The sequence below is a fragment of the Daphnia magna genome, linkage group LG8 (assembly GCF_020631705.1).
Source record: "Daphnia magna isolate NIES linkage group LG8, ASM2063170v1.1, whole genome shotgun sequence".
In the NCBI taxonomy this organism is placed as follows: domain Eukaryota; kingdom Metazoa; phylum Arthropoda; class Branchiopoda; order Diplostraca; family Daphniidae; genus Daphnia; species Daphnia magna.
Window position 1 is genome coordinate 1,938,982 of NC_059189.1, and position 24,644 is coordinate 1,963,625.

Consider the following 24,644-nt stretch of genomic DNA (forward strand, 5'->3'; position numbering starts at 1 on the left):
TGCATAATTAGTCAACATGTGTTTCCAAATGATGGCAATGAAACGCCGTGTCGTACTTGGCATAAGTGCGGACGCAAGTTTCACTCGAAGCGATCCATTCTAGAGGTGCGCCATTGGCGGCGCCGCCAGACGAGACGAGATCCTGCGGATGTTGATTGTCGGACGGCGGCAGCGTCGTGGCCTTGGTCGCGTGGGTGGTCAGAGTCAGACAGAAACGGCGCGGCGGCCCGTCGGCCCCGTGCCGGTTAGCCGTTGCGTGCAACGGAGTCACGATGACGTACTTGATACGTTCGTCGTGATCGTCGTTCCACGTGCTCCGGCACAGATAACCTGATTATCATCGACAATTGAATTATTATTATTATCATTATTATTTTTTGAAGTCTTTTCTTTAATGTAATGAGGTCAAGGCCCTACACCCAAACGTCAATGACATCACAACCTCGTCGTCCCCTTTTCTGCTGGGGGAAATAAAAATAAATAAATCAATCAATCAAAAATAAAATGTTACCTGAACTGGTCTCGCGGCTGCATTCGTGATAGAGGTCCAGCGTGTCGGGTGCCGAGCAGCCGACAGCGACGGCCGACGTCCGTTGTCCGGTTAGGAAAAGGTGCGGCGTCACCACGGCGGATGTCACGTCATTGGCCAACGAGTCGGAAGAGCAAGGCAGTCGAGACGACGCGTGACTGATCGACCTCATCACGTTAAATTTACCGTCCAACGGGCACGTCACCGAATGGTGTGAAGCAGCTGCAATTAAGCGGATTAAATAAATTAAGACTTTCTCCTTTCTCTTTTGTTTTTTTTATTTTTTTGTTTTTCGTTTTTCGTTTTTCGTTTCTCTTTCGACGATGAGAAGGAGGGAAAAGGGTGTGACAGTCAGGGGGGAGTGGGGGAAAGGGAGTTAAGCGAACGAGTGTTAAGTGCGCACGTACCAATTAGCGTAGTCAAGTGTCCTACAACCGGATTGAAATAGTAAGCGCTGCAAGCTTCGTCGGGCGCTGGAGCCGCTTCTCCGGCTTGGAATTCAACGACGTGGCCATCGCGTCGATGGAACACCATGCACACGTAGCCGGATTGACTGTGATTGACAAAAGATAGAAATAAAAAATAAAAAAATTCGTTATTATTATTATTCAAATTAAGCCCAACGTTCGAGCAATGAATAAAGCAATCCAAATAATAATAATAATAATTAAAAAAAAAAGGAGACGGCTTTTTGTTGGAGGGGAGGGATAAGAGGCGGAGCCAACAGAGTTGGAAGCTTATCTTTGTTAGCAAGTTAAGCGCAACGCGTCCTTTGTGTTGTCTGGCGAAACTTTGCGGGAGCAAGTGATCCGGCGATTACTTTGGCCTCACTGAAAATGAACGGCCAGACAGAGAATGACAATGAAGACGGGCACAAGGTTCTCGAGCTTTGCACAATCCTCATCAGGCGATCAAAAAAACGCGTGGCAATCTGTTTCTAGCGCACCGAGTGTGCGTCCCTTCCATCTTCCTTTTGCCAACCGCACAGAGTGTGAGAGGCCCACAGAGTCCGTCCATCTGTCTGTCCGCTACTTGTGCAATGCCGGCCACGAGCGGAAACAACGGATCATACGCCGAATAGGGGGACGCCATTGAAAAGGCGACCGACATGGCCAGACAGGAAGGAAGGATTGTGTGTGATGGGTGCATCCGCGTGCGATGAAAGATGGATCTGTTTTTCATGCGGCTGCAACACACACACACCATCCCTCCTCCACTCGTCTACGTATCGAATCCAGCACGCAATACAATCCTTTAGGCTTTTTTTTTTATTATTATTATTTTTCTTTCCGTGAGTGAGTTATCAATTCCGAGCGGCTTCAGCCTCGAGCCATTCCGCCGGGAACTGCCAATTTTCTCTACGGCAAACAGCAAATCTTGATATAGTCGTCGGATGAAGCGCAGGGAAAAAAGAGGAGAATTGAGGGGCTTTTCCCTTTCTCCCCCCTCCCCTTTCTCTATCCTGTGGGACAGTGCACGTAACTGCTTACCAGCTCTGTGTATATCTATATATATAAATGTACTACCTTACTCCCTCTCTCTCTACTACCCCAATCCTACTCCCAGCTTTCTAACATGGAGGGGAGGGGGATCAACATTGACCGCAATGTTGTTGCCTCTCGCCGTTGCTAACGGAGTCGACGCTAAAGATAGCGCAACCCAATCAAACGAAAGTGCACACGCGCCTGCGAAAAAAAAAAAAAAAAAGAAATTACTCCGCACACGGAACGGCGGCAAAAGTTTATCAAGAATAAAAAAAAAAAAAGTAGGATGAAAATGACAGAAAAAAAAAAATATATATATAATAAATAATGCTATAGGAAAAGATGTATAGTGTGTGTACAAGGGAACCTGCCTCTCTCTCTCTCTCCCACAAAGCGCCGGAATCTATAGAAGCGCTAGTCAAAGGAGGAAACAACATTGGCGGGATTGGGACACACACACACACACACACAAATAAAAAAAAAGCGGAAGAAGGAAATAAAAAAAAAAAAGGCGGAAGGAAACGAGAACAAGAATATGAGCGACATTGACGAGAGAAACTAGTATAGCGCACCGGTAACGTATTGACGCAAAGATCCGGATCGTCAGACATATACTCATCGATCTCTTTCCCCCTTCTCCTACCCCCCCGTACCCCATATCAAAGACCTTGAGGGGAAACGCATCTAAGAGAAGAAGAAAAGCGTACGGTGGATTATTACCGGCAATAAATTGCCGGAACAAGGAAAAGAATCATAATTTAAAGGGTCTTTGCCATTTTTGTTTTTGCTTCCGCCAAGCAAACAGACGAAAGTCCCAGCCCTTCTTGGTACGCATATCAACGCAATTTTCCCAGCCTCCTCTGCGATGGAAGAATCGAGAGAAAACGATAATCGTGATGGATGCGAATTGTGGTGAAAACAAGTATCAAATAAAAGGGCCATCAGGACACGCACCAGCCTTGCGAGAGATGCGCCACCACTCGAACGGCTCCGTCGCCGAGATCGAGCACCGATTGGCAAACGGCTTTCTGTTCCATGCGCGAATCGACGCTTGCCGATGCGGAATTAAACGAGGGGCCGCCAGAGACAATGGTGGCCGTCACGTGGGCCGTCGTCGCATTGTTGATGATGCGCATGGTGGAATTCTTGTGCAGCGTGTAAGACCATCGTCCGTCCAGCGTTTGCCATCGGTTGTGGGCCAGCAACCAGCTCGGATAGTGGCATTTCCGGCCATCCACTTCTGCTAAAAAAAATGAATAAATTAGTTACAATTTAAAAAAACAAAACAAAATTGTGTCGACGTGTAATACGCTGGCCAGTTTGGCGTATCAATTTGCCAATTATTTCGTTTTATTACTCCAATTGAATTTAAAAATAAAACACATAGCGATGATTTTGTTTTATCTAAATTTCAACATAAAAATCAACAAATAAACATGTTTTTTTATGAAATAACAAGTATCTCTAGTTAGTTGGTAAAAGTAACAAGGCCCGCTTTCGTCGAGAGCTGCCTCCCCCCTTATCCCCCTCACCGAAACTTGTGCGTACCATACACTGACAGAGAGGGACAAAAGTTTTGTCGGGATGGATGACTGCGCTGGAGAAAGATGCAAAAAAAAAAAGGAGGAAAGGATAGAGCTCAGTGCGGAATGAGTTGTCGACTGAAAAGCAACGCCACTATATCCTGTAAGTTTCAATACACAATCCCCTAAACCCCTCCACCCACCCCACACAGAAAGCCGGTCTCGATCAATATGCACAAGCAACTCAAAAACGCTCACAGTTCAACCGTGCCCACTCGCAAATAAAATATTTAAAAAATAAAGGGAGGGACAAGTGAAACTCTGGTGCGGAAGTAAATTTGGCGGATGGAGTTTTCTTTTTTTTCTTTTTTCCGGATGTCAGTTTGTAACGATCGCATCCGCCTTTTTGTGGACCGGCCACTGTCTCCTCCAATAGCGCGATGCAAGTTCAACCCAAAAACAATCGCAAGAGAATCTGCTTTTCTCGAAGGTGTACAATAATAAACCCACACCTCCCCCACACACACACACACACCCCAAACGGGCACTAAAACTTTATTAACTGCTTTCTTTTTATTTCAGTTCCAGCAGTCATAGTTTTTTTTTTTTTTTTTTTCTTCCGGGTAAACGAAGCAGAAAAAAAAAAATGAGAAATGGTGTAAAAGAAGTAGCTCTCTAGCAGCCTGGCAGGAAATGAATAGCTTTTGATATAAAACATTGCAACTTTCTCTTTTAGCTTTCGACGCTACACACAAAGAGTTTCTCGTAAGGAGAGAAGTAAAAAAACAAAACAAAGAGGCTTAGCGCACCCACGAGCACACATAACGGCTTATGTGTCGTTCAGCCTTAAGAAAAAAAAGGGGGGCCTTTATTTTTGTTCTTCTTCCGCCCAACTCTTTTATCTTTGCTGTTTTCGCTCGTACGGATGAAACTTGTCAAATATCCAGGGCCGTGTTGGGTTGTCTTCAAAGCGTTACCATGACAACCGAGAGCTTGTCATCAACGTCGCCTTTCTACTTGTACCCCCCCCCCCCCAAAAAAAGCAGAAAGTTAATCACTTTTGCATTTTTTTTTTCTTGATAAAGAACAATTTTTCGTGTGTTAATAAATGTTTCATAACAGCCCTGTGTAACGTTATCTGAATCGATGGTGAATTGTTGGGGTCTAATGGCCCATTGTCGAGCTCAGACTCCTCGACTGGGGGTTAAAAAACAAAACAAGAAACGAAGAAAGAAAAAGACAATGGCAATTCGGAAGGAACAAAAATTGAATCTTTTCTTTTAACTGGAGGCTTTTGTTAACCCCCCTCCCGTTAGGGTTGTAAAATGAAGGGAACAGTAAGGAATGAATACGGTAGGACATGATAGAAAAGGAAAGAAAAAAATAAGATGGAGAAATCAAAAGTCTTTGTAAGCGAAATCGACGATGCGGGCATTTTGGAAGACAAGAGAGGCACAAGAAGAAGATCAAGAGTTTGAACAAAAATATAAGAAATCAAATGGACTTGACAAGAGATCAAACAAAAGTCGCCAACGGCTCTGCCTCTCTCTGTGTCTTCTGACAAGCAAATCATTACAGACACAAGGAAGAAGAAGATAAAAATGCATCGAAGCTTCTCATTTTATTCCCCCCCCCCTTTCTTTCTTTCTTTTTTTATGGGTGGATTCCGACTAAATAATAGTCTACTGCTACTCAGCTCTGCATTTCACAATAAACAAGAAAAAGAAAAAAAAAAAAACAGAGGAGGATAAAAAGAAAGACATTGAGGGCACACTGGAGGCTTTCTTCCCCATCTATTCGTCAAGTTCTGATATGGAAATCATCAAACATTGGAGGCCAAGTCGGCCGAGCGTAACAACAGAATCAAAGCCCGTCCAAAGATTCCAAGTGAAGAACGCGCAGACGTCTTTGACCTTTCATTTGGGGACCCACTTGTGTATATTGCTCTTCTTCGTCCATCCACTCCGTGATTTTTGTTTTTTTATATTAAAAAAAAAAAAAAACCTTTCCCGCCACAGTGTCTACCATGACGTTGAGTAGCGTGATGTCTCTCTCTATTTTTCGTGTGTGTGTGTGTGTGTGTGTAAAATATACAATCTATAGAACCAATCGAGCGTGGCAAAGAGTGCTAACGAATATCTCCCCCCCCCTTTTTTTATATATACATTTCTTTTCTATTCTAAAATATCCTCTTCATCCATCAAATTTCTCCTTGACTGTCTCATTATACCGTCCCCATTTTTTTTTTTTTTTCGTGACTTTCCTTTTTCTTTTTTCAGGTTGATTTTGTTCACAACTTGTTCTATCATAAAAAAAGAAATTCGATTGACAAGATCCACACACCTCGATCCCCATTTTTTGTTTTTTGTTTTTTTTTTTTTTTTAAAGAAAGAAAAAATTATCATGGCCCATTATTTGAATATTATTTTCCCTATTTATGGGATTTTTGAAATGGTTTTTACCTTTGGTGAGTTTGAGAGTGCGAGAGCCTTCGGTGGGTGAAGTCAATCCGCTGCAAGTGGCATCGCCACTCTGCGCCAGCAAAATGGTGACAGGACGATGACGTTCTCCCGATCCGGATGCAGGGCCCGATCCGGCCGGAAGCGGAAGCAAAGAAGGCGACTGCGAAGACGACGGAGCTTGAATTTTCTCGTAGACAAAACAGCGGTAACGATCCTCATCACTAGTGGCGCCTTGGTGTTGTAAACGGCCCATCAAATAGCGCAGTGAGCCCTCCTTCCATTGGGCTAAACATTCCAGCTGTTCTTCTACCAACGCCGTGAAAAATAATATTTGACAAAAAAATGAATAAACGAGTCCATATTTTTAACGAAAATAATCAAGAGAAAATTAAATAGTCAAGGTTTCATCTAGCGGTGCATTATCCGACTTGAACATTCACGAGCTGCAGACGAACCGTAGCATTTTCAGATTGAGCTAATGCACGGAAAGATGAAATACGATAGTTTCAAATTCATAAAAGTAAAAGCCTTCATGTTTTTTATGTTTTCCTTCTCTCTCTCACATTCACCAAGTCTATTGTATCCACACACATAAATAAATAAATAAATAATACGAAAAAGAATTGAGAAGGTGAAAGTTCTTTCTTGCAGCCTTTTGTTAGCTGCTGGTGTTGGATCGTATTACAACATTCTTCCTCGCACGAATTCAAAAAAAAAAATGATGAAGAAGCACAAAAAATAAATAAATAAAGAAGACTAAAATAAAAAATAAAAAAAGTATGAGCCAGCAAGAAGATTTTCTTTTTTCTCTCTAATCAAACGACACGGGTCGACTCCTTTTGATAGATACACTCTGACGGTGGTAGGTATACATATAGGCAGGATTAAAAGAGGCCCCCGTTGGGGGCACGTGTTCCCGTCGTGTGCTGCATATCGTGAAAGAGCGTTCACGAAAAAGGCCATCGTGCGTGAGCGATCGAACGTTTAAGAAAAGATTTCAAGAAAACAGAAAAGAGCCTTGGATGATGAGCCGTGGCCGAGAAAGTTCTGAAAAATCAAAAAGAAAAAAAAGAAAAAGACGGCCGATGTGTGTGCACACAGTCCGGGGCGCCGGGACGTGATCAGCAAAAGAAATGAACCGGACCTCCACCAGACCTTCCCCGTTCTTCATATCACGTTCTACACACATACTATAGAAGCCAGGCCCGTATAGTTTGGACGCTTGTCTCATTCTCGCTCTTTGAAGGACACGATGGCGGATGGGAGAGGAGGGAACATAGAAGAGCGTGAACGAAGCCAGAGGATTCGTGCTCTCACGCAATCAGCTGCACATTCTTTTTTTTTTTTTCGGCTACAGCTCGTACTACAAGAACGTCAATAAGTCCGAAACGCGGTTGGGCAACAGCAATTTCTTGTGGAAGGAGAGAGCGAATAAAAGAAAAGCAATCGATCCTTTTAGTCTTAACAATCAACTAGGAAATAAATAGCAGGCAAAACAACAAAAAAAGGGGGGGGGGGGAGGGGAAGACAAATAAATACAAGATTTATGCATTGGCCATAAACGTGACTAGCCCTAAAACGAGAGCTTCTTCTTCTTTTCCCATTGAAAATGCATCATGCAAAATGATTCATCTGCGTTTCCATGACGACAAAGAGAATTCTTTTTTTGTTTCCCTTATGCGAGAGAGTTTACTTGACACTCGACGATCTTTACTTTAAACTGACATAATAAAAAGAAGAGGGGGGGGCAGTAGCTTCCTGTCCGTATTTACGTGTTTCGCTACTTGAGAATGTCAATACGTCATTGTCTTACGTCAGCCAATAGTGACATCACCAGAGTTTGAAATCGGCTTACTCCCAAACACATTTACAAGCCTTTTTTTTTCTTTCCCCTCTTCAAATTTGATGGGATAATAGCCATAATCGCACGGAAACATGACACTGCAACGTCTTCCCAAATCGCCGAAATCTACATGGTGAATCGATACGAAAACGAAGCAAAAATAAAAACAAAACAAAATACAAAACTCGCATTCTAAATGATTAACAACTGGATCAATAGAGCGCGGGCCGACCATTTTCATTGGATTCAATGTAAAATGACGGCCATCGTGTCGCCAGGAATACACGAGTCGGGCAAAAACCAAATCAATCGAATGTTTCATCGGTTTCATTTTTCTAAAAAAACACAAATTGCTAAAAAGGTACCTGAACTCTCGGTGCCCTGGACATCGGGACAGGCTTGATATCGAAAGAAAGTTCGCCACGATTCGGTGCACGAATCGAGTCGGGAGACGGGCGAACGGCACTCGCCGTGACCCCTTGAATAGGTGAACGTGTAGGATCCGCGGAAGGGGCACTCGAACGGCGTTGCGTCACGTCGGAAAAGCGAATACTGTTGAGCGTCGCCGGGTATCATGCTGCACAAGTTCTCCAACGTGTCGCGTCCTTCGCAATAAGCTGCACACACGCCAATCACAATGCCCGTCGTCATTGGCAATCACGAAAAAAAAAACACATGAAAAATGCAGAGGTTAGTACATGATTTATAGACATACAAAGTTGACCGACGTTTCTAACGTTCACAATGGATCATCATCGTTTTCTATGCACAATTGATGACATTCATTCGATTTGTTTGTTTGTTTGTTTTCCGGATTCAAAGATTCAACAAGAGATTTGAAAAAAAATCGAACCTCTTGTGTCGGGAGAACAAGAGTCGAAAGGACAATGGCGAAATCAATGCGAGAAAATGAACAGATGTTGACATTCTCATCTACTTTGGACTTCTAAGGGGATCGATACGGAAAAATGCCCGCCATTCACGAACGATGAATGAAAACATTATTTTAATATTATTTTTCAGTTTTAAAATTGAGCCAGTAATATCCGTGAAAGATATTGGTTGGTACTTTGGCAAATTGGATGAATTGTCGAACGATATGAAAAGACAATGACCCAAGTCACGTCAGGTCCCCCCCCTCCCGGCCGATGGTATCAACACTCTCGTCTTCTTTTCATCTCTGATTTGATTTTCTTTTGCCAGCCGTTATGGGGATGAAACAAAAGCCTTTTTTTTTTTCTTTTTCTCTTTTTCCTTTTTATCCGGTGGAGATGGAAGACGAGACGGTGTAGGGAAAGGGAGGAGACGCATGTGTCATAGTTAACTAAAAAAAAAAAAAGGGCAAACTGACGTTAGGAGCAGAAGAATTGGTGCCAGTGTTAGAAGACTGTTAGGGGGTGGGTAATGTTGATCAGAAATTCAAGACGCAACGCCCCAATGCCATTCCCCCGTGCTGCCTCTCCTGATGGGTTTCATCTCGTTGGCAGACATCAAAAGATGGCCCCAACTAACCACCAAAAAAAGAGCCACACACACACACACACACATACCTAAAGCACCACTCAGGAGGCATCAAATGCAATCATAAAATGGCTCTAGCATAACGTCACGGGGGAGGTGGGATCTCACGAAAAGAAAAAGAAAAAAAAAAAAAACGAAAGAAAAAGAAAAAGGAAATTGAAACTTTGAAACTTACATTCTTTGTATTGAAGAACATTGGTATGTTTCTGGGCGATGAAGAGGCAGCGGTAACATTTCTCTTCCTTTTCCAATCTATAAATCCAAACAAAAAGCAAAAAATCGTTTAATAAAATAACGCGGAACATTTTTTAAAATACGTTTATCGTATCAAACAAAAACAAACAAACAATTTCTATGCTCGAACGAAGAAGGATTTCACGACGCCATCGACAATGGCTAGTTGACACGCAAACAGCCGTGTTTTGAAAGGCCGAAATTATTTACGTTCGCCGCGCAAAGCGGAAAACAATTGCGACGCAATCCACGAGCGGCAAATCGTTCGTGACCAACACCTATCCAACAAACCCCTGCCCCCTTTTTATTTGTTTGTGCGGTGCTGCCCTTTTTTCTAAAATTATTATTTAAAATACATAAACGCGGATGAGCTTCTCGTCGAATGGAATGAATCGAAATGATTTGTTGCCAGCTGAACGCCTCGCGGCGGCGTCGCGACGCTGCTCATTAGCGTCCAGAGTCTTATCGACGAGGGTATCCTCGTGATAGTTTTGTTTTACCCCCTTTACATTAACTTGCTCTATCCTTTTTTCCTTTTCTTTCGCAGGACGCATCGATCGGAGGCCAACCCTCCAACGAGCTAATTATTCCTTCCGTATGTGAACAGTTAAACATGGCGCCTTGTTAACTAGTGATCCATGAAATGATAACGAGACACGTCGAGTAGAAAAAAAAAAGAAAGGGACAAATACGAAGCGATTTCAATGTGACGGCCAATTTAAGTTCAACTGCCTTCGTTTGAAAATGGAGGATTGTTTCATTTATAGTCGACTATTTAAAAAAAAAACAAAAAAATGGGGGTGGGGAGAAAGTCTTTTGTAGAACTGTATAATCTGTAGGAGAAAAGCTCTTCTGCTGGCTAATAATAAAAGACAGGGGAGGAGAGTGGTGGTGGAGGGGGATTGGCTAATGTGAAAAGTAAAGAGACAAAAAAAAAGGACTCTGACGCAATGTAGGGTGACAAACATGAAAGAGAGGCAACTACTAACAACTCTCTATTCTGCCTCTCCTTTTGTTTTACTTTCAATGCGAACATTGACGACGATCGATCGAGTCTCTTGCCTCGTTCCCTTCCATTTCGATGAAACAATTAGCTTGAAAATTCCTCAGCTCAAAGATTCACGAGAAGAAAACGAATTCAATCCAAACCAATACGGGCCCCCCCCCCCAAAACTAAAAGATAAATGACCAACAATTCATAAGGCAGAAAACGTCAGAAAGAAAATAATAATAAATAGGGCGGTGACTGGATAGAGAAAAGATGGACGAGCGACCCATAAATTCACATTGTCGGCCAACGGCGCCACACCAACGGATATGAAATATTGAGCGTCAAAGTCACGCTTTATTATTATCCCCTTCCCCCCTTTTTTTTTCTTCTCTTTTCGTTTCCCCCAGTCAAGATTCAAAAAAAAGAAGAAAGAAACATGTAGCACACACACACACACTCTGATATAGAGACACGGCACGCAATCCAGGCCTGGATCATCATCATCGGAGATATGGCCGATATGCAAAGTTCTCTCTTTTGTTAGCAAAGAATAAAAGAAGGGGAGGGGGAATCCGAACAAGACAAAGTCTCTTTTGCATATTTTTTTTCTTTCACTAGACGAAGCAAACGTAGAAATTGTGCGTGTTTGTTTTCCCCCTTCGTTTGGATTTGTTTGTTTGTTGGCATCAGCTCAACGGGACGTCTTCCCTTTCTCTTGCACCATAGGCCAAACGAGGAGCGTAGGATTGATTTACTAAGTAATTAAAGAGATTCTTTATTGCGCCATCTACTAGAGACATTCGAATGCTCACGAAATTTCTTCATCATTGACATTTCTCTTCTAGATCGTAATTCAAACAAAACCCAACAATTTTCTGGCCCATCATCTTGACGTCCTCGTCACTGGCCAGCCCAAAGACGCGACAACTTATGAACACATCGCCAACGTCAACATCAATAACAAAAAGCACACGTCGTTTTTTTTTTTTATCGTTGTCTTTATTTAGCCAATGACGTGGTCCAAAACAAAACAAACACCAACCCTCTTTTTTTAGTGTGTAGCCTTTGACATAATAATATTCGAAACTCGTGGTTCCTGCTGGCCGCCCGTTCTTCAAACAATGTGTCAGCAATGTGTACACACGTCATGATGAAGACATTGGCGGTCATAGATGGAAGGTGAGCTCGGTTGACCCAAACCACACCCAGTGCCCCAATATTGGGCAGACCAAACCACTTGAACTGACGTTGCACAACGACAGTTGATGTCCAATAATTACACTCGTCATTTCCTACGACTGGCTAAGAAAGAAATCAAGTGCGATAACCAGCCGCAACCAATCGTTAAACAACACAAACACAATTTGAATTGTTTCTGTTGTTTACTAACCCCTCCCCCAAAAAAAAAAAAATACAAAAATAAGACTTTATACTAAGAAAGAAACGATGGGATTCTTTTCAGTCGGGCACATAAGCCGAAAGATAAGACTAGCGGGTTTTCGGGAGGGGGGGGGGCAGAAGATGCGTGCGATAAAGGTCTCTCACGCAAAGCTTTTTTTTCTTTTTGCCCCGACGACGACGACACACAAGAGATAGTGAAATAACACCAGATACAAAACGTCAAGAAAAAGAGGGCCATGTCGAACATCAACATTCCAATCGGCGGTCGTTCCCCCCCCCCCTACCCCAACTGCAAAGTCACGCAGTCAAAAACGAAAAAAACTCTGCCGATTGTGTTCCAGAACGCACCACGTAGAAATACAGCCGCAAGAAGAAAAGAAATAGATCAACGCACACATGACGGCCAAAAAAAAAGGCACGTCGACTTGAATATGTGCAACTTGATCGTGCGGAACAACAGTTACACTGAAAGAGAGACCATTCATCCTTGCTCCTATTGTTTAACCACACACACAGACACATAACCCTTTTGCAACGCTACCTCGTCCCGTCGTGTCATTCGGCCGTCGTTCCGAAATGTCCATCTCATCTCGACACAAAAAGACATGGCAGCCAGAAATCGAAACGAAAAATGGACCTACCCGATTAAACTAAATGCTACTCATTTAAAACACAGTCCCTTTGTTCTTCTTTTTACGAACGGATGGCAGTTCATCAGACCAGCTCAATTATCGCATCCCGCAGACGAACGAAACATGTCCGCTGGTGAAGGAGAGACTTATTGCGTCAACGTGACGGAACGCACCGCTACTCGAGTAAAGAACGAGATGGCATCAAAAGGGCAGGCAGCAACTGGTTGAGTAACACGTTCCACCTTGGGCTCGAACAAAAAGAGAGGAGGCAGACGAGTAACCGACGACTAGTCGATTGTTGTAATGGATGCAACCCAATCTATCCACGTTGAGGGGAATCAATATCCTTCACAAGAGTGAAGCAGCTGCTGCTCCTGTACGCCCTTCACGTTCCCATTTCGCCTATGGTGCCACTTAAACCGTTGATATTCATCAACATGTTGTATATATATATGTATATACTATACATAGCCTCACGTCCGCCAACCCCATCCATCTGCATTCGTTTTTCACCTTATTTCATGCGAGTGGCTGATATGACAAAACGCGATAACATCGAGCTACTTTTGCACATTCGACACAACGTGCAACGTATATAATAAAGTTTGGGGTGGGAGGATACCACAGTTTTAGGAGAAATTGAGTCAATAAAGGGAGGGGGGGGGGGCTATCCAAAAAAAAAAAAAAAGATAAGCTCCGAGTCTTTTATTTTTTGTATAGTAAACAAAAACTTTTAGAAGCGGAGACCCTCCCGAAAATAAAAACCGGTTTTTTAATAATCCTCCAACTGTTTAAAACGATTCATTTAGAGCTCAAACAGTTGGCAAAATTCTCCACTTCAAAATTCTGTTTTTCACTCAAAACTTTTTGTAAATACACACACACACACACACGCCGGGTTTAACGGAACACGGACAGGACATTGATGAAAACTGTTACGGATGAGAGGCGGAGGGGTTAAAGACCCTTCTGGAGTTGATTCCACTGTAATCGCTGCTACTACACGGAAATAGAAGAGCATTGATATTATTTTTGAAAAAAAAATAAAAAAAAATAAAAACGAACAACTCAGAGGGCTACGAAAATTGACGCATTACACACACACTGCCATACGAGTTATGTGTACGCGTAATAAATATCTAGAAAAGAAAAATTGCGTACGTGGACGGAAGGGCATAGAGAGAGGGGGGATGCATTGAATGGCGTGCCCAGAGCACAGATGACGGTGTAATATGATGTGGAAATACGAGCCCAGTTTTTCACAAGATATACTCGGTACTTATGGATCTAGGGGGAAAAAAAAAGTATGTACAGGGAGGGGGCTAGTGAAAAATAGTACATCATTTCCTTTACCACTGACACACACCTTGGCGTCCGATATCCAAGCGCGGTATGTTTCATAATATTCGAAAATGGTGGGGTGGTTCGTTTCCCTAGTGTGTTTGTGAAGCGCTTGGTTTACTTACTGGACATAGAGAGACGGGGTGTGGGGGGGAAAGAGAGATAACATATGAAATTGCTGTTTAAAATAAAAAATGAGGCAATGAATTATTGATAGCGTCCGTCGTGGAAATGAGACGTCGATGCATCTCTCTTACAGGCAGACGCAAAATGAGTTGAAAATGTGTGTTTCACCTGGGCGATCCCTTATTTCGAAAACAGACAGCAACCGGTAGGAGAGCTCTGCCTTTAATAAACATTGATATAAACACAAAACGGTGTGCGTGATTCATTGCGACACGAGACTTTGTGTTTTTCTCATTTATTTCAGAAATAAAAAGAGTCACAATGAATGATATTCTTCTTCTCGTATTCACTGCAGGGTCAAAAGAAGTCCAGTAGAGTGAGAAGATTGCATCTCTATCTCTGTCCACCATCACATGTCCCTAACCCCCCCTCGCTCTTTATCCTTACACACACTTGGGCCTTTGTGTGTGTTATACATTCAAGAGAGACTGATGATAGCAATCTCGCAAACAGAGACCCCCCCTCAAACAGACAGTGAACGTTCTATTGCTCCTGCTGCTACTGTATTATACTTCCTGCTGACAAAACCAATGTGGATAACTGCGTACGAAATCAAAATGCAACATCACCAAATAGCATCGCCAGACTAAATGGCCGACAGTATGGCAGATGGGGGGAGAAGTTAAATTTTCAGCTGCCCCTCTCTTTTATCCGTGTTCTCATTTTCCTGGCTATGCCAAGCAGCAAGTTCCGTGTCGAATCAATGTGCGCACGCCCCCCTCTCTCTTTAAGTGTGTGTGACACACAGACGCGACCATTTTATACGACATTGTCTATGCATAAGTGATGTACAAAGAAGAGTTTCATCTGTTGGCATTCCGAAAAGAAGGAATTTCAATAGCCTTGGGTCATGCAATCGACTTTCACTTCTCAAACTGAAAAATAATAATAATAATAATAAAAAAAAAGAGACACAAAGTTTTGAAATAAATGTCTCTTTAGAGACTCGGTTGACGTTCAAGAACACTAGACATGCCCTTCTCTTTGAATATGACACACCGTCTTGTTCACTGACGATCATCTGTCACGTTATGAACCCTCCTCTCTTTGTTCCCGCCACGACAAGAGACCCTTTCATTTCTTTTTTGAATAAATGATCGACTGTTTTCACAACTTTGGCCCAACTCACAAAAACATGTCAACTTGAATTCGATAGCTGCATCAGTCACCCAATATTTCCATGGCCTCATCTTTCCCAATGTAATACAGTACTCGGCGCTAACCCACCAAACTCGTACACGTCCATCACATCTTCCAAATCGTGTTTGACCCTTAGAAAAGAAACTCCCACACTGAACATTTCTCATCTTATTTCCATTCAATTTTCGAATCTTTTCATTCAAAACGCGCACTAATTGACTCGTCCACTTCTTGACACACACAAAGGAAATCTGAAAAGTGGGGTGTGTTCGCACCAAGTTGGGCCAGATGTGAATTTGATTATAGCTTTACTTGATTCAATCCACACAAAAAAAAATAGGAGTGAAAAAATTAAGTTAGGGGGGGGGGGGAGAAAAAAATGTAAAAGTTATGGCCTATCTAATTCTATTGGGAATACTAACGACGGATGTACTCACAAACGTGCATCAACCCCCCATCGACACTCAACAGTGGTAGCTCCTTGCAAGGAAAAATGAAAGAAAAAGGTCGACCCCAAAGAAAAAAGAAAAAATTGAATGGAAATTCAATTCTCGTACATTAGGTCGGATACAAAATGGCCACAGATTGGGAATTGAGTTAACCCTCTCTCCGCAGGCGTCCTTAAAATAAAATCCACCAACCTTCACATCCAAATAGCCCTATTCAACCATCAACTCCAGCTGAGATTTCAGATGAACGTCTCTCCCAAAAAAACCTTTATTCATCAATAGAACCGAATACATCCATGTAGCCCCCCAACCTCTAAAGAATCAACTATACACAACAAACTAAATAACATATTGGCCCTGGACAACAACAAGAACTTTTTGTCCGGTACAACACCCTCCCCCCAGCTATAGAAATAAAAGAAGGAAGAATTCCGGCCTTCCTTCTCCCTTATTATCCACCGTGCTGGATCAAATGAACCTTAAAGCCGGAAACAGTTGGATCATGAAAACCGTACGGGGCGAGAGGAATGGACGTGTGTGTAGTTAGCTCAATTTCAAATTGTTGGCGCCAAAAGTTTTGCCTCGCATAGAAAATCATAATTGCAAATTGCTTTGGGGCGTAGAGTTGTGGATATCTAAAACAATCGACTCTCTTTTGTTCAATTTCAGCCACACACAATCGGCGCAAGCCAAAAACAGATTTGAGATATTCAACAACTCGTACTGCTCTCATAACAACTACACACACACATACACGCATTCCCTGGAGCTGTTTGTCTCTTGTACGCCAAACAAAACAAGAGAAACTCGCGTTTTGGCATCATCCCCCACCCCCCTACTCACCGACGAATTATTTGTTTGCAAGTCTGATTGTCAGATGAGACGGCAAAGAGGAAATGCGAACGCACCAAGGGGTAGTAGGACGGCAACAACAGAATCAAACGCTTCGGGACTTGTTCGCCTTGCCCCACACAACAATCCAGTGCAGTTGCGTCTAAGCCAGAAAACAATCTATACACAACATTTACACGAAATGTGGCAAAGGAAAGTCCGACTGGCCTCACAAAGTGCAAACCGATTTACGTACGACTGGGTGTACAGTTTGTGCGCAGAGTCTATTGCAACGATATCCATCGCATTTTCTCTCGGTTGCCCTTGGGCAAATCCAGTTGCGGCTGTTGTATATTCCGTCCTGTGTGTACATCCAAAAGGGCCCTCAAGAGTCTCCCTCAAAGAAGAGACACACACACTCATAGAAGACTAGTGTGCGTAAACTGCGTATGTATACAAAGCTCAAGTATCGATCTATCACCATATATACATAAGAGAGAGAGAGAGAGGGAAAAAGCGGCTAACGGTAGCCGAAATTGTTCCGTCGGTATTTTTCTTTCTTGTTCAGACTCTTCACAAACTTTTCACGATCTCTTTCGAAAAGGAGAGGCTAAAGAAAATGACAACACACACACAAGATATAAGGCAAAGGGGAAAGATAAGAGACGTCGTCGTCGTTATGCTAATAAGATGCTTCCCCGGAGAGTCTGAGACGCAGACTCTCCCCCCAAAAAAGGGACATTTTCTTTTTTCGGATCATCAAAGATGAATGTCGTTCTCTTCAACTCTCCAGAGCACCTCAATGATCTAGACTTCCAACCACCTCCGCCCTCACATATCCTGTATACACACACACACACACACACACACCAAGGCGCGTGTAACCAGCCGAAAAGGACATGAAAACGACGCAACTGATAAGGCCGCCAGTTGTATGACATTTTCTGGACAAAACCAAATACACGCCGTAAATAATAGTAATAATAATAATTTAAAGAGAACTTACTTTTCTTCAAAGAGGTAGTATTCGCCATCGCTTTCTAAACATTTGCCTTTAAAATCGATGGTCGTTTCGTTGATGCGCACAGTGTTGAGACCCGACTGGAACCACGTTCCACGCCAAGCATCCGGCAGCTGGCAACTGGATCCTGTAATTAAAAAAAAAAAAAAAAGAAAAGAAAGAAAACAAACACAATAAAAATTAATGAAATGAAGATGTGTACATTTTTATTGCATCAAAAGAATAATAGTAAACACAAGAAAGCGAAACAACAACAACAACAAAAAATGGAGAGCGAGAGCTCAAATAAAAAGATGATGTCGGTCGCGACCGGACGTGATAGATGGCCGCCGTCAAACGACACAGATAAATCAGAGAGAGGGGGGAGAGGAGGAGGTTAGTAAATGTAAGTAACACAACAGTTGTAGTGGGAGTGTTCCATGTAACAATAAGAACAGAACGGGGTCCACCAACCAATCGATCGAATCTCTTTATACGATAAAATAAAAGGAAGAGTTTCTAAAATAGAAATCGTTGCATCATTTCATCCAGCAGCTGGATGAACCCATCAAACAAGAAAGAGAGGCAATTGGCCGTTTAAAAATAATAATAATAATAACATTTCATAAACGTCGGCGTCCAAGAGAACGAGCGCGGCCAGCCTTTGATTATTCATTCAAATTGGACGACGACTACGATGTTAAATAGGAGCCGTTTAATTAAAGCTTTAGAAAACGTCATGTGCGCGCCCGACCTATTAGCCTTTCATGAATGTTTCATGGACGCAGCAGCGAAAAGAGGGGACACCAGAACTTGAAGGCGTTCACGTTCCATCACCATCCATCACGGCCGAAGAAAAGAGACAAGTTATGTAGAGCATCTTCTACTACCGGTATAAGATATGAGCCTTCATTCCTCCTATTTGGCTCTCTCATCTTTCTTCTATTCGGACAGAGAAAGACCCACACACACACACACACACAAAATAGAAATCCCAGTTCCTTTTTTTCAACGTCGTTTCGTTGAGCGATATGCTAAAGAATGGCGCAATAGTTGCACACAGACGAGTGACAACTGCCAACGACAAGCTGTCACCTTATTATTCCAAAAATGCCAGCGGGTGACGCTCACAGGCCGCCCCCCCCCCCTCCCAGCAAACGTAGACATTTAAAAGAAGAGTAACATACAAAAAAAAATAACAAATAAAATAAAAATGGTTGAGCATTCGAAAACACAACCCCCCGGGATTCTCTGTGGCAGTGAAAACATTTTGCCCCCCTCAATTATTGACAACCTAAAAGTCTTAAAATAAAAAAAAGGCCGGACCCGACTGCAAATAAACAAAAACTATTCCGGCAATGCGGAATGTTGCTGATCAACTTTGAAAACAGAGAGGCGCTAAATTTGAAAATTCCGCAAGTTGAGGTAAAAAAACAAAAAAAAAAAAACAGTTGGAGGTGATTATAAATAATTCCTTTTTTGACACTCTCCAACAGCGATAGGTATGCGCTTGTTTCTCCCTTCCTCCTCTTCTTAAAAACACAATAGCTGACAAGTATTAAAAATAAAACGAGTTCGTAGTAACATGTCACACACACACACACACGCACAAAAATAAAAGACCATCATCCCTCTCTATGAAATAGGGGGGGAGGATAAGAACTCTATGGTTTTTTTATGTGTCTTTCTTCTTTTCCGATGTAAAGAAACTAGAAAAGTGCTGGTTCTTATTTTTTTTTAAATGCCCAATGTGGTGGTTGACAGTTTCAGGCTGGAACATGAAAAAAATATATATAAGATCCATGTATGGAAAACAAGGAAAAGACTCTTGGTCTTTATCTTCGGCTGGCCATCACGAGGATCCTTATGGCTTCTTCTTCCAACACTAAACAGCCAATGGAGAGCCGATTGACGAGTAGAAAACAAAACTTTTCATTCCCCCCCATCCTTTTTTTTTTAAAAGCCCGTCCTCTCCTTATTATTATTTAAAATACAACACGTGATTTAAAAGAGGTAAACAACAAGATTATAATTTCAAATGTTGTGTCTTGTTTTCAGTGAAGCCAATCGCAAACACTTATACAGACGGATCGAATTCCTTTTTATTTTTAACAATGAAAAAGAAGAAGGGACCGAAAGGAAACAGCTGCTGAATTTCCATCCGTGCAGATGATCCTGTCCGGATGGAATTTGTAGTAGTTGAAAAAAAGATCCAGCCACTAAGCTAAAGCTTTGGGAGAGGTTTAACCTTCTTTTTTTTTTTTTTGTTAAGATTTCTTATAGTGTAGGTGTTACCTTAATAACAACTAAAGAAACGATTACAATAAAAAAAAAATAATAAATTCAGAACACAAACAATTTCCAAAATGTCTGCTCACGTTTGTATCCCCCCCCTGGAATTCCAACGTCGAAAAAATAAATAAATAAATAAATGCATTAAATATAAACAATAATAAGAAGACTGTCTTGTAAATGACGCTTTCATGGAAATGAGTTGAAGAAAACAAATGAAAAACGTCTCGCTTCCATTTTCTTTTCGATCGTTTCGAAAAATACAAAGCAAAGGCTTTGATACATGACACACCTGGTGAGCATAGAGCTACACATATCTTTCAAAAAAAAAAAAATGTTCCAGGAGGGGAGTCGAACGGAGCGGGAGCACACACACACACACACAAGAAAAAAAAGGCGCACCGCCACAAATCGATTCTTTTTTCAAATGGGAAAACATGGCGGGGGTGGGTTTGTTGTTATTTCAAAGAAATTCTTAAAACAAAAGAGAATCTTTATTATTATTATTATTTTCAAAAAAACGTTCCAAAATAAAATTAAACAGTCAGAGGGGGGTGGAGAGCCGAGGAAGGCGCGCGTGTTGCGCCCACCTTTTTTTTCTTTCTTCCCCCCTTTTTCCCTCGTCGTCTGTTGTGTTTCTACATCTTTTCTCTCTCTCTCTTTCTCTCCCGGCATTTAAATAAATAAATAAATAACCAGTTTGGATTGCGACATTGCAAGTTCTTTCCACAATACTCCTACACATCTAACCCAGCGCGTGTAGCACATAGCCTAGACTGTGTGTGTGTGTGTGTCTGTCAGTTGTTCTATAAGCACATCACCCACCCTCCTCTTTGGGGGGACGCACGCACGGGATCTACCGACCATTATTTACCAAGAGCTTTTATACTTTTTTCTATTTTATTTTTATTTTTTTCAGATCAAAATCGGAGTTTTTGTTTTGTTTGTATGAGAGCGCCCCACATCGTCCCATCGCATCATAAATTAAATTTTATCACCTTTGCCACAGCCGGAACAGACAAAACAATCGACTCCACCCCCATGCGTTTCTCTCCCCTCCTCATTCCAAATGCCTCGGTAAAAAGTCAAAAACAAAAACGACACAAATATTTTCAAAGAAAACAAAAATGGCCGTTGTGTGCCTCTTTTCTACAATTTGAATAACGACCCGTTTTGTTTCTCGATTGATACGAAAACTGTTTCGTGTCTGCAGCCACTTAAAATTGAGTTTTTATATCTTTCATCAAACGATTTATCTTTTTCGTTGCATTCAAAAGTAACTGAAAACAACACACACACGGAATTGATGACAAATGATGGACGATTTCCCCCCAGTCCTCCCTTCGCCCAATCAATTGCATCTTTATTTTTTATTTCATTTTTCAGCAAATGGTCATTTTAAATCTGATTTATTCCAATGTACTTTTCGCTACAGTCTTTGTTCAATCCTAACTGTTTATTTTATTTTTTATTTTTTTCCAGTGGATATTCCTTTAGAAAAACGAGTCCGGCCCGCCTTTCTCCTGTCGTCTATACATATATACATACATCAGCCGGAGCTTAATGGAGCCATTATGGCTATAGAGTGCTTTATGGCTTTACTCGCTGCCCATTCTGACCCCCCCCCTAGTAAAAAAAAAGGAAAAAAGAGCTGCGTGCTAAAGTTTGAAACAGGCAAATCTTTTTATGATTATTAGAGAAAGAAAATGAGACGGCCATAAAAGTGTTTTGGCCAGCCATTTTCTTTTTTCGCGGAATCGTCAGCGAATGGTAATAAAAATAATAAAAAAAAAAAGTAAACGCGCAAAAATATTTTTTACGAGTTTGCCAGTGAACTTGCCCTTTCTCTCTCTCTCTCTGGAAAGCCAATACCATTCGGTTCCACACCATGGTGGTGGCTGGGCATATAAATACGAAAAAGAGAAGACGGGCAAGTCGTTAAAATCACAGGCAAACAAGAGATTCTTTTTTTTTTTCTTCTTCTTTTCGAAAATGGAACTAAACCCAAGAGAGAAACATTGTTTTCTATGTCTGGGAGTTGTATCTTTGTAACGAAATGAAAGAAAAAAAAAAATAACGGGCAGAGACGGCAAAGAATCCGGGTGGCCTTTTTTACACATCCAGGTGCTCCCGTCTCTCCTCTGTACCTCCACCCCACAAAAATCAGTTCCCCAAATCGTAAATATGTCTCTGGCATTTTTATTTTTATTTCTTTTTTTTTGTGTGCCCTCAGAGAGAGAGAAATATCAGAAAGAAAAAAAAAACGCTATTGGGTTTCGTTGCTATCAATTGTTTCCCTTTTCTTTTTCTTGTGACGAATGGATTGCACACATTCAGTTTGGGCCTGTCTCTGAAACCAGAAGGTTAGCCAGTTTTCGTTTTTGAAAGCCACCGTGAGAAAAGCAAATAATGCGCGCACATTTCAAATAGACGACAAACTCTTGTTACGATACAAAACCCGAAAGGAGTGGGGGCTAGTCCTTGAAACGTCATTTCCTCTTAACGACAACAGACTACGTCACCATTCCCAGTTTTTTCCCCCGGAAGAACGGGAGTTTCACGGTCGTAGACGGCAGCTTTTCGAGTATGCAAAACACAAGAGAGGAGCTGTGGCATCATCTAATTTCTATTGGAAATACGCCGCGCGTTATCGACCACTTCAAAGTGCAGCTTCGTATCATAATAACATCAAAAGATAGCGGCCGGGGCAGAAAGAGGACCGATGCCACCCGCAAACAGATGCGACTTGATGAATGTTTTCTTTTCTTTTTTTTCTTCTTAATTTACAAAATTTATTTTCCAAATGCTTATCAGAGTTCGAGTGAGTGCATTGGGCTGTTGTTGTTTAGTTTCTCCCTTTCTCCAGTTTTTTTTTCTTATTCTCCGTCTTTTCATTGACTGGGTCTGATGCGAAGCTAAAAAGAAAGAAGGGACGATAAGCGGGACGGGGCCGTTTTGTCTTCCAATTTATTACGGCAATCAAACGGCCTGTCAACTGTAAACAATTCGGCGCCATCCGCGTCTCTCTCTCTCTGCCAGGCGCGCGTCTAATAGCTTCTTCCAGCTCGCGCCACTACGTCGTGCTACGTGTCCAACTATTTCATAAGAAAATCGTACGCATTTTCAAAGAATTAAAACGAGCAATGTTTGGTTTAAATTTACGTCCTAAATTGCTTGATGGGACAATTCTTTATTTCTTCTATTTTTAAACGACTTTAACCATAGATTTTTTTTTAACGTTCCAGCATTGCCAAAAAAAAAAATAGATAAAACCATCTCGTTAGATTTTCTGGCCAGTTTATCAACGACCGAATCGATCACAGAAACGGGAAAACAATAAGACGCCTACACCGCATCTAGACCCACCCTTTTTCTTTTTTTTTTCCAGTCATGAATGGTGTCATATAAATATAACTCTAAAGCAAACGCCTTGCTGCAAGCTATTTTTACTGCCTTTTTTTTTTTGTTTTTTAAAAAGAAAAATATTATTTAGCCCAGAAAATAAACATTCGAGTGTAAAGTGCAATGGCATACAAAATTCCAGTCTCAGCGATAGTTGGTATTCCATCAGCTATTCTCGTTCCAGACATCCTCACACAAAAACAAAAAGTATTCGATCGAGTCTGGCGACTTTCAAAACTTTTATTTTTCCTGCATTTTTATTTTATTTTATTTTACTTTTTTTTTCCGGTAACGAATCATTGATTTCTGTGCCGACGTTAGAGATATCCCCCCCAAGTCTTTGAATGTGCTGGACTGTTGGGGCTAGTGGTCTTTTTCTTTAGCCCTCAGCGTTTTCTTTCGGGGTCTCTCTCTCTCTACACGATTGGCTGACTTTTATTCCGCTCGATTCCGCATCAGTTCACTGTCTAAACTATCTCTACTCTCTTGGCAGAAGCGAAGGGGGGGGGGGAATGGTGGCCCAGACTTTTTGTGTGTGTGTGTGTGGATCAAATGGAATGGACATTTCTTGGTTCTATCGAAAAAAAAAAAAAAAAAAACTCCAACCCCTCCGGACACTTCCGGAAGGCTGAGAACAAATAAATTTAGTAGACACACGCACGCAGACGTAAATCAAGTCAAAATGTACAAGAGTTTTGAGTGCATTTTCAACTACTTTTCTTCTTCTTCTTCTTCATTAAAAAGTCGAATCACCATCAGCAATTTAAGTTGGGGCTTTCAAATGAATTCAGACATTTAAAAGTGCGTCACACGGCCGAATGAAACTTGCGACGTCAATGACGACGGGGCCCCTGTTTTTCTTGCCGTTCGCTATTGGAGCACACATTTTTAAATACCCACAGATACGGACTACTTGTTACCCAAACTAGAGCGAGTAATCAAGGAGGGATCAAACTGTTCTTGAAACACGTCTCTCTTTACAAAATAAAAAAATCAAATAAGCTACACAATAATACGCACCCACTCGCGAGCAAGGAGTTTTTTTAAAAAACTTCTTACAGTTAGCATCTGGCGCCAATTATGCATATATTATACATTCACATGTAGAACTCGTCTCGTTCTCCCCCCTTTCCGTTTATTATTTTTTAATATGAAAAGAAAGAGCGAAACATCCAGACGAGCAATGAGAGAAATAAGCGGAGAAGTGGGAGGGGCGGGAATGTTTAATTAGTACGGCTGTTTGCAGAGTCGGATCCAAGCATTCGCTACACGGATCCTCATCATTTTTGTTTATGACTACAGCAATAACAAGTGCAATACGCATTCAAGAGTTTCGAATAGCAAAAAAAACGAAAACGAAAACGAAATGTGACAATTTTCCCG

General features: G+C 41.7%; 1 protein-coding gene across 2 annotated transcripts in view; it reads right to left on the reverse strand.

Moving 5' to 3' along the window:
• Window positions 1–24,644, reverse strand: part of LOC116929369 — a 43,278-nt gene that overhangs the window by 1,835 nt on the left and 16,799 nt on the right. The window contains exons 3-10 of one of the 2 annotated variants that reach the window (XM_045178481.1): window positions 17,574–17,715; window positions 9,538–9,614; window positions 8,207–8,458; window positions 5,999–6,304; window positions 2,968–3,253; window positions 937–1,082; window positions 512–751; window positions 57–330 (exon numbers count right to left, since the gene is read on the reverse strand). In XM_045178481.1, the coding sequence (XP_045034416.1) occupies window positions 57–330; window positions 512–751; window positions 937–1,082; window positions 2,968–3,253; window positions 5,999–6,304; window positions 8,207–8,458; window positions 9,538–9,614; window positions 17,574–17,715 (1,723 nt within the window). Of the gene's footprint in view, window positions 1–56; window positions 331–511; window positions 752–936; window positions 1,083–2,967; window positions 3,257–5,998; window positions 6,305–8,206; window positions 8,459–9,537; window positions 9,615–17,573; window positions 17,716–24,644 lie in introns of both variants that reach the window. The other variant, XM_045178480.1, reaches the window with a different exon arrangement.